The sequence below is a fragment of the Numenius arquata genome, chromosome 21, assembly GCF_964106895.1.
Source record: "Numenius arquata chromosome 21, bNumArq3.hap1.1, whole genome shotgun sequence".
Taxonomy (NCBI): Eukaryota; Metazoa; Chordata; class Aves; order Charadriiformes; family Scolopacidae; genus Numenius; species Numenius arquata.
Window position 1 is genome coordinate 384,891 of NC_133596.1, and position 10,337 is coordinate 395,227.

The 10,337-nt window shown below is 54.5% G+C and overlaps 1 protein-coding gene across 1 annotated transcript; it reads left to right on the forward strand.

Annotated features, from left to right (window-relative positions):
- Positions 1–3,199: 3,199 nt before the first annotated feature.
- On the forward strand, positions 3,200–7,136 carry LOC141474112 (elongin-A-like). The gene is made up of 10 exons (XM_074161833.1): positions 3,200–3,223; positions 3,335–3,453; positions 3,834–4,332; positions 4,595–4,709; positions 5,084–5,233; positions 5,475–5,566; positions 5,841–6,015; positions 6,223–6,334; positions 6,636–6,796; positions 7,075–7,136. Exons 1-10 carry the CDS (start codon positions 3,200–3,202, stop codon positions 7,134–7,136), a joined length of 1,509 nt encoding a protein of 502 aa, XP_074017934.1.
- The last annotated feature ends 3,201 nt before the right edge of the window (positions 7,137–10,337 follow it).

The window sequence follows — 10,337 nt, forward strand, 5'->3', positions numbered from 1 at the left end:
GTTTGTAGTGAAGACCTGGGACTTTCTCTCGCGGGGAAGGTGAAGTCTTGCCACCAGCGAAGAGGGGAAGATCCCCAGAGTATTTACTATTTGATCTCTTAATAAATTATAAAATGTTTTTCATTGATACTTTGTTCATCATCGGTTCCACCCTCATTTGAGGTACATCCCCCCCTAACAGCAGTGCTGTGGGTGATACCCACACCCGATATGCAGCTCTAGGATTAATCCAGGGGCCGCTGAGCAGCACCCAAGATTGTTCTCGGGCCTCAGCCCGACCCTTTGCTCAAGGCTCCTCTGGGGCCTGAACACGATGCCAGACTCCCCTTCCCTCCCCTCTGCCCATGCCCCAAGGACAGAGGAGAAATAAAGGGTGGCACAAAGCTCGGCAGAAGAGAATACATTGTTACCTCATTAAAAAATACAGCAAAATTAAAACCAGCAAAACTGCAAGAGGAAGGAGCCGTTATTTTACAGCACAACACACACTGAAATGCTGCACGGGAACATGAAATCATCTGGGACTGGAACGAACTTACAGCACAGCAGAGTCTGCGAACATTTGTCCAAGACCTTCCAAAGAAGAAGATGAGAACAGACCAAACAAACACCAGAGAGGCCTTCAGAACCGTTGGAAAGAAAGACAAGGAGGAAAAGAAAGAAACCTCCAGAAAGCAGCAGCCTACAGGCGTTTGTGGAGCCCTCCCAGGAGGGCTCTTCCCAGCAAGGTTGGCCCCACTCAGGGCGCACCCACAGCTCCACGGGGCCGCGCTTTGGCAGCCACAGGACCAGCAGCAGCTTCTCCAGAGCCACCACCAGCAGCAGCCTCCACTACGGGCACCTTTGCCAGCCAGCCAGCCAGGGCCTAGGGCAGCCAATATGGCTTGCAGCGGGAGAATCTCTCCCCTTTCTCTCCCAGCCGGTGGGACCTCTGAGCGCTACCAGAGAGCCCGGCTCCCTGGGCACCCGGCCTGGCTCTACCCAGCCCCAACCTCTGCTGGCACCGCCTCTGGGCGAGTTCCCTTTGGAGGCAGACGTGACCCACAGCCCCAGCCGCTCCCCACAACAAGGCCGGGCGCTGAAGAGCCGGTGCCTGGCGGTGCCTGGCTCCTTGCTCTCGGCTGCGGCCTCAGCACAGAGACCTGTAACCCAGGTTGGGGTCCTGCGGCCCGGGGCTTTTTGGGGTGCAGAGTCAAGTATTAATATCTTCTGGGGTTGAAAACCGGGCTGCTGGCACAGAACTGCGTGAGCGAAACCTTGGACACTGCTGAAGTGGTTTGGAAATGGTCTTTTTTTTTCTCCAGCAGAGAAGATACAACCTCTGCTGTAGGACTGGAGTGTCGACCTGCTGGAGGGTAGAAAGGCTCTACAGAGGGAGCTGGAGAGGCCGGATGGATGGGCTGAGGCCAATGGGATGAGGTTCAACAAGGCCAAGTGCCGGGTCCTGCCCTTGGGTCACACCAATCCCATGCATGCTCCAGGCTCCGGGGGGAGAGTGGCTGGAGCTGCCTGGCAGAAAAGGACCTGGGGGTGTTGGTCAGCTGTCGGCTGAACACAAGCCAGCAGTGTGTCCAGGTGGCCAAGAAGGCCAACAGCATCCTGGCCTGTATCAGGAACAGCGTGGCGTGTGATCGTCCCCCTGGACTGGGCACTGGTGAGGCCCCACCTCGAGGGCTCTGGCCAGTTTTGGGCCCCTAACGACAAGAAAGACATTGAGCTGCTGGAGCGGGTCCAGAGAAGGGCAATGAAGCCGGTGAGGGGTCTGGAGATCAAGTCTTATGAGGAGAGGCTGAGGGAGCTGGGGGTGTTCAGCCTGGGGAAAGGGGGCTGAGGGGAGACCTTCTCGCTCTCTACAACTCCCTGGAAGGAGGGTGTAGCTGGGGGGGGGGGGGGGGGGGCGCATCGGTCTCTTCTCCCAAGGAACAGGTGATGGGACAAGAGGAAATAGCCTCAAGTTGTGCCAGGGCAGGTTCAAACTGGATATTAGGAAAAATTTTTACATGGAAAGGGTTATTAAGCGTTGGAATGGGCTGCCCAGGGAAGTGGTTGAGGCACCATCCCTGGAGGTATCTAAAAGACGGGTTGATGTAGCGCTTAGTGACATGGTTTAGTGATGGGTTTTTATCAGAGTTAGGTTGATGGTTGAACTAGATCTTAAAGGTCCCTTCCAACCCGGACAATTCTATTCTTCCTTCTGTGACTGAAGGAAGAAACAGGGTCAAGGGCGGCGCTTGCCAGGGGGCTTGTTGAGCCGCAGTGCGGGCAAAGTAACAGCGGTTCCGGAAACTGAGAGGGTGTTGGCGTTTTTAGCTCAGTTGACGATTTCTTTTGTTTTCCCCTTTTTGTTTCCCCCTCCGTTGAGGTAGGTGGTGGAGCACCCGTGAATCCCGAGGGAGACTCTGCATTACGGTGAGCCTGGAGTTGCGGGGACAGAGGGTTGCAGACCCGGTGAGCTGCGGTTATGGCACAGCCAAAACTACCACATCTCCCTCCGCAGCCCAGCTCAGGAGCGCTGAAACACACCGTTACTGTTGGGATCAGTGTGTTGTTCCTCCAAGGCAAACAAGAAAACCAAAGCCTTTGGTTGTGGCAACGAATTCCTAAATACAATGGTGATGGGGCAGTGGTTTCTGGTGAACAGAAGCTCTGAAGAGGCTGCCGGAGGTGCCCATTGCAGTGGACGTTCCTGTGGTAAGAGCTCTGAAATCTCTCCCGCTTCCCTGGTGTCTGTCAAGTCCCAGGATAAGTCTTTGCCCCAGCAAAGCTGCCTCCCTGGGAATGGGGCCTGTTCCCTCAGCCGCCTGCTCCAGCCCCGTCTCACAGGCACGATTGTGATGTGGTTCTAGAGATAAAAGGCAGCACCAAGGAGCCTGTCAGTGGGAAGCCTCGGAGGACACCCTGTCGTCCTCAGCTCTTGCAGAGGCTTCACACTTGACCGAGACCTGAGAGTCGGAGCCACTCCTGACGCTAACGGGATCGGCAACAGATTAGGAACTAATAATCCTGACGATTATTAGCGACTTCTTCTGCCATCAAACTTGCCCGCGGTCATGGTAAATACCGACTCGGGTCATATGGCTACAAATAATTAAAGTTTGTCTAAGGCAGAGTTAAGTCATCTTTGATTTACAGAGCTGTAGTAAACGCTACAATGGCTGCTGAAAACATAATTTATTATCTGGGGTATCTTTGCCGTTAGATGCAGGGGGTTTATTTCTACCTGGTGGGGACGGGCGGGGGGGGTTAACTTTATTCACAGTGTGGGAAGTTTAGCAGAGGTGAGGATGCCACCTGTCTTGCTAAGATGAACTGATGTCTGGGCTCTCACCCGAAGGAGACGGCTGTTGGGAAGACTGTGACCGGCTCACGGAAACAGGAGCCCATCGCAGACTTTGAGGCGAATCTCCAGGCTGCGTGGCAGAAGCTGGAGCGGCTGTGCCAAGAGGCACAGAGGTGAGTGAACCTGGTTGGTGATCTTGATGGAGAAGCTTTGTTCTGTTTTTGCCATGGGGATGAGAAACTTCTCTGACGGAGGTAATAAAAGGGAAGGCTCTGGGAAGGCTCGTGAGACAAGTGCGCTAACTCTGGATGGAGTTTGTGCCTTGCTTTGGCAGAAATTCCTGCCTCTGCTGGCCACAGAGCGTTGGGCTGGTGCTGGCTGCCGTTTTGGGTGAACGTAGAGACCAACTGTCAAGAATTTGCAGTCTGAGGAAGCAATTAACAGCTTTAAATGGCCTTTCAAGGCCAGCAAAGTGCCTTTAATAAAGCAAGAGATGCAATCTGCTTGCTGCCCGTGTTATAATCTAACGATTTTGGGGTTTTTATCCCTTCAGAAAGAACAAACATGCTGAGAAGGAAAAACGTTGGGACTCTGAACGAGGCAAAGTGGAAAAGGCCAAGCTGAGCCTGGAGAACTCTACCGAAGAGTGGCAGAAAGGGAACTCTGAGAGTGGCTTGTCCAAGAGGATTAAAGAGAGGGGGATTTCTGGGAGCTCACCATCTTCCCAGAGGAAGCGCAAGTACTCTGACGCGGAGAAAAAATCGATGGGCTTTTCCTCCATTTCGGAGGAGGATGAAGAGAAGGAGGTATTTGAACCACCCACCATGTCCTTTGAGGAGTACCTCACCTACGACCAGCCCCAGAAAAAGAAAAAGAAGAAAGTGGTCAAAGCCTCCGCGTCGGCTGGGGAGGAAGACCAATGGCACAGCGCCCATTTGCTGTGCCACCCCAGTCTCGACAGCTCCTGCGCCAGTCACCAGAGCCCCAGCCGCAAGCGCACACATGAGAAAAGGGAAGAGCAGGAGCCACCAGAGGCTCCTAAACCAAAGAGGGTAAGGTTTTGAAGGGTCTGCAAGTGAACCAGGGAGGTGGGACCCACTGCTCTCGGTCCTCTGCCCTCTGGGCCTTCTTACTTTTCCCCTTGGAGGTGCTGGCTGTGTAAAACCTTGACTGCTGAATCTTTTTGCTCAACTTTGAAACACTTTGCTCTTCAAAAAGTATTTTTATAATCTTAGCAGCCTTTTATGATGCTGAAAAGGTGCCTCCTATCCATGTTGTGGGTATGTAACTTGCATGCACGTTGTCTCCTTCCAGATACTTCTAGATGTGGACATCAAGCTCCCAGACATCCCCCTGCTGCCGATCCAGGCCAGCTGCAGCCCTCTTCCTGCTGCTGAGTCGGTTACCTGCTCCCAGAAGAAAAGGCGAGGTATGTTGGGCTGGCAAATTGGTCTGAAATGGGCTGCAGCCCATTTGTGGGAGGGAGTGGATGGTGGCTGGGTCCAAATCTTTCTGTTGGGGTCCGGTGTCCTGCCCCTTGATGCCCAGAGCCCAGGTTTCAGCCAAGCGGTGGCTTCTCTCCCACGCGCTCTGGCAGAAATGAGGAAGATCCTTTGCTGACCCTTCTGGAGGCTTGGGCTTTGACCTTGCCCTTCCTGAACCAGGTTGTGGGTCTCTTAGGGAAGCCTTGGCCCTTGAGGTTGCTTCTGGGGGGGGTCTCTGATTTGTGTCTCCTGTGCTGTTCCTCAAGCTGGGCTCTTTTTTGCTCTGCTCCCTTCTTACTCCAAGTCTTCCATTTTACAGCGGTTTACTCAGCAGCTGAAGAGACTGAAGGGACTTTCACAGGCCGCCGGCTGCATTCAAAGACGCCGGTGTACTCAGGCCCAAAATCTGCCCGAGTCCCAAAGCCTCCTTCTCAGCCAAGTGTCCCAGTCCTCAGCAACAACACTGACTGTAAGTACCTTTCCTCAAGCACTGGAAATAGTGGTAAATGGAGCCTTGCGCAGGCACTTCTGCACTGGGAGAGACTGGTGCCTGATGACCCACCAGAGCTATGGCACCCACGGTTCCTTTCTCCTTCCCCTGGTCTTGTGTGGTGGCTGCAGCGCTGCAGCGGTTTCCACTGCATTCAAGGAGTTGAGCCTTTTTCCTTGGTGAGGAAGGGGCAGGATAAATGCATCTTGCTTCTCTCTAGCGATCTGTGAAGCGGGTGGTGTCCCTGTGCTGGAGCCAGTGTTGGAGAGAGGCCTCCCAGAGCAGCTCTGTGGCACTGAGGAACGTCACCATGTGAGTGCCTGGGCCTGGGGAAGGGCTGGTGACACGCGGGAGGGACCTTCTGTCCTCATCTGCAATAGATGAATAGTCAAGAACAGCGCTCTTTACAGCAAGAGGTGGCTTTTGCTAGTCCGGAGTTCCTGGAGTCGGCATCTGCCCCTCTCTTGCTGCATGTTGCTCCCAAAGCTGCCTTGCCCTCGCTGGTGTTCCAGTGCCACCGGCGCCAGCCCGTGCCGAGGGAGAGGGTGTCCGGGGGGATCCCAGCTCATGGGTGAGTTTGTTTCAGGTCCTCATCAAAGAGACGCATCAGCTCTGGCGCAACCGCTGCCTCCAAGATTTCAAGAACGAGGCGCCCAAAGAGTCCGAGTCCTGGCGGGAGATGTACCTCCGCCTTCACAAGGCACGAGAGCAGCGGCTGCTCACGTTAGCCCAGAAGATCGGCTCAGCTCAGGCCAACAAAGGTAAGGAAAGGCTGAACGATGAGAGAGGGGTCTGGGAATGCTGCCGAGGGGACGTCTTTGTGTGGGGAAAGTCTTCCTCAGTGGCTGGCTTAAATCCAGTCCAATTTAGGAGCTGCTTCATTCTCTGCTCTCTACTCAGACAAGAACTGAGGAGCCTCCTTTATCATAAGCTGCATCTAAGCAATGTTTCCCTTTGGCCTCCTACAGGTCGAGCGGCCAAAACTCTGCTTCTGGACTCCCCGCCAAAGGCCCCTCGTGACGTACGGAGGAGGCAAGAGAAGTTTGGGACCGGAGGAGCTCTTCTGCCAGAGAAGACCAAGTGAGTGCTTCTCAAGGGGCACTTGCTGTTCAGGGCCTCTTCTCCTCTGCACTCCTGACAGCATCCCCCTGAAGCTCGGCGTCCTGGCAGGAAGGGACACTGTGTCCTCGGGAGGCCCTTGTCCAGGGAAACCTGTAACTGTAATAGCCTCTGTCTTGCTGGGAAGCCTGGAGATCCTGGTCCCTGATGGTTCCATGTGGTCTCAGCCATGCTGCTGTTAAGAGACATAGCTTGTACCTGAAGAACGGGATCAAACCACAGCGAATCCTTTCCTGAAATGTCTGTCCCATCTCTGTTTCAGAACAAAACCACTCCTGTGCGCATCTCGCGAAAGCCACCCTCGTGTGAGCGAGGAGCCGTCCCATGATGGGCCCAGCACCAGCAGTGGCCGTTCTGTCCCATCTTTGGGTGGGACCACATTCTCCTCCTGGGCTCCTGAGCCCAAGAAACCACCAGTGAAGAGTAAGTACAAACCGCAGAACGTCTCTGGGTCTCCCCGAGCTCCTCCTTCAAAAATGCACGAATCTGCTGCTTCTCCCGGCTCTGCAGGAGGCGGGATGTTGGTGGCCTCTCTCCCGAAGGAGAGGCTGAAGGCTGTTCAAACGCTTACGCCTGCCTTGGGTCTGCTTTGCCAGGGCTGCAGCTTGGAATTGCTCTCTGCTCCCCGCCTCTGTGGCTGCTGCTTTAAGGTGAGGGGGGTTTGGTTGATTTGTGTTTTCTTTTTTCTTTCTCTGTTGCAGAAATTGCGCCCTTGATGGCAAAGTCTATGAGAGACTTGAAAAAGAGGTTCTCTAGAAGTTAAGTTTGTAGTGAAGACCTGGGACTTTCTCTCGCGGGGAAGGTGAAGTCTTGCCACCAGCGAAGAGGGGAAGATCCCCAGAGTATTTACTATTTGATCTCTTAATAAATTATAAAATGTTTTTCATTGATACTTTGTTCATCATCGGTTCCACCCTCATTTGAGGTACATCCCCCCCTAACAGCAGTGCTGTGGGTGATACCCACACCCGATATGCAGCTCTAGGATTAATCCAGGGGCCGCTGAGCAGCACCCAAGATTGTTCTCGGGCCTCAGCCCGACCCTTTGCTCAAGGCTCCTCTGGGGCCTGAACACGATGCCAGACTCCCCTTCCCTCCCCTCTGCCCATGCCCCAAGGACAGAGGAGAAATAAAGGGTGGCACAAAGCTCGGCAGAAGAGAATACATTGTTACCTCATTAAAAAATACAGCAAAATTAAAACCAGCAAAACTGCAAGAGGAAGGAGCCGTTATTTTACAGCACAACACACACTGAAATGCTGCACGGGAACATGAAATCATCTGGGACTGGAACGAACTTACAGCACAGCAGAGTCTGCGAACATTTGTCCAAGACCTTCCAAAGAAGAAGATGAGAACAGACCAAACAAACACCAGAGAGGCCTTCAGAACCGTTGGAAAGAAAGACAAGGAGGAAAAGAAAGAAACCTCCAGAAAGCAGCAGCCTACAGGCGTTTGTGGAGCCCTCCCAGGAGGGCTCTTCCCAGCAAGGTTGGCCCCACTCAGGGCGCACCCACAGCTCCACGGGGCCGCGCTTTGGCAGCCACAGGACCAGCAGCAGCTTCTCCAGAGCCACCACCAGCAGCAGCCTCCACTACGGGCACCTTTGCCAGCCAGCCAGCCAGGGCCTAGGGCAGCCAATATGGCTTGCAGCGGGAGAATCTCTCCCCTTTCTCTCCCAGCCGGTGGGACCTCTGAGCGCTACCAGAGAGCCCGGCTCCCTGGGCACCCGGCCTGGCTCTACCCAGCCCCAACCTCTGCTGGCACCGCCTCTGGGCGAGTTCCCTTTGGAGGCAGACGTGACCCACAGCCCCAGCCGCTCCCCACAACAAGGCCGGGCGCTGAAGAGCCGGTGCCTGGCGGTGCCTGGCTCCTTGCTCTCGGCTGCGGCCTCAGCACAGAGACCTGTAACCCAGGTTGGGGTCCTGCGGCCCGGGGCTTTTTGGGGTGCAGAGTCAAGTATTAATATCTTCTGGGGTTGAAAACCGGGCTGCTGGCACAGAACTGCGTGAGCGAAACCTTGGACACTGCTGAAGTGGTTTGGAAATGGTCTTTTTTTTTCTCCAGCAGAGAAGATACAACCTCTGCTGTAGGACTGGAGTGTCGACCTGCTGGAGGGTAGAAAGGCTCTACAGAGGGAGCTGGAGAGGCCGGATGGATGGGCTGAGGCCAATGGGATGAGGTTCAACAAGGCCAAGTGCCGGGTCCTGCCCTTGGGTCACACCAATCCCATGCATGCTCCAGGCTCCGGGGGGAGAGTGGCTGGAGCTGCCTGGCAGAAAAGGACCTGGGGGTGTTGGTCAGCTGTCGGCTGAACACAAGCCAGCAGTGTGTCCAGGTGGCCAAGAAGGCCAACAGCATCCTGGCCTGTATCAGGAACAGCGTGGCGTGTGATCGTCCCCCTGGACTGGGCACTGGTGAGGCCCCACCTCGAGGGCTCTGGCCAGTTTTGGGCCCCTAACGACAAGAAAGACATTGAGCTGCTGGAGCGGGTCCAGAGAAGGGCAATGAAGCCGGTGAGGGGTCTGGAGATCAAGTCTTATGAGGAGAGGCTGAGGGAGCTGGGGGTGTTCAGCCTGGGGAAAGGGGGCTGAGGGGAGACCTTCTCGCTCTCTACAACTCCCTGGAAGGAGGGTGTAGCTGGGGGGGGGGGGGGGGGGGGGCGCATCGGTCTCTTCTCCCAAGGAACAGGTGATGGGACAAGAGGAAATAGCCTCAAGTTGTGCCAGGGCAGGTTCAAACTGGATATTAGGAAAAATTTTTACATGGAAAGGGTTATTAAGCGTTGGAATGGGCTGCCCAGGGAAGTGGTTGAGGCACCATCCCTGGAGGTATCTAAAAGACGGGTTGATGTAGCGCTTAGTGACATGGTTTAGTGATGGGTTTTTATCAGAGTTAGGTTGATGGTTGAACTAGATCTTAAAGGTCCCTTCCAACCCGGACAATTCTATTCTTCCTTCTGTGACTGAAGGAAGAAACAGGGTCAAGGGCGGCGCTTGCCAGGGGGCTTGTTGAGCCGCAGTGCGGGCAAAGTAACAGCGGTTCCGGAAACTGAGAGGGTGTTGGCGTTTTTAGCTCAGTTGACGATTTCTTTTGTTTTCCCCTTTTTGTTTCCCCCTCCGTTGAGGTAGGTGGTGGAGCACCCGTGAATCCCGAGGGAGACTCTGCATTACGGTGAGCCTGGAGTTGCGGGGACAGAGGGTTGCAGACCCGGTGAGCTGCGGTTATGGCACAGCCAAAACTACCACATCTCCCTCCGCAGCCCAGCTCAGGAGCGCTGAAACACACCGTTACTGTTGGGATCAGTGTGTTGTTCCTCCAAGGCAAACAAGAAAACCAAAGCCTTTGGTTGTGGCAACGAATTCCTAAATACAATGGTGATGGGGCAGTGGTTTCTGGTGAACAGAAGCTCTGAAGAGGCTGCCGGAGGTGCCCATTGCAGTGGACGTTCCTGTGGTAAGAGCTCTGAAATCTCTCCCGCTTCCCTGGTGTCTGTCAAGTCCCAGGATAAGTCTTTGCCCCAGCAAAGCTGCCTCCCTGGGAATGGGGCCTGTTCCCTCAGCCGCCTGCTCCAGCCCCGTCTCACAGGCACGATTGTGATGTGGTTCTAGAGATAAAAGGCAGCACCAAGGAGCCTGTCAGTGGGAAGCCTCGGAGGACACCCTGTCGTCCTCAGCTCTTGCAGAGGCTTCACACTTGACCGAGACCTGAGAGTCGGAGCCACTCCTGACGCTAACGGGATCGGCAACAGATTAGGAACTAATAATCCTGACGATTATTAGCGACTTCTTCTGCCATCAAACTTGCCCGCGGTCATGGTAAATACCGACTCGGGTCATATGGCTACAAATAATTAAAGTTTGTCTAAGGCAGAGTTAAGTCATCTTTGATTTACAGAGCTGTAGTAAACGCTACAATGGCTGCTGAAAACATAATTTATTATCTGGGGTATCTTTGCCGTTAG

Coding starts and splice junctions, on each gene's coding strand:
- LOC141474112 (XM_074161833.1), top strand. CDS start 3,200: ATGCAGGGGGTTTATTTCTACCTG. Junction 3,224..3,334: donor AGGGGGTTTATTTCTACCTG/GTGGGGACGGGC, acceptor TCTCACCCGAAG/GAGACGGCTGTTGGGAAGAC. Junction 5,567..5,840: donor GCACTGAGGAACGTCACCAT/GTGAGTGCCTGG, acceptor AGTTTGTTTCAG/GTCCTCATCAAAGAGACGCA.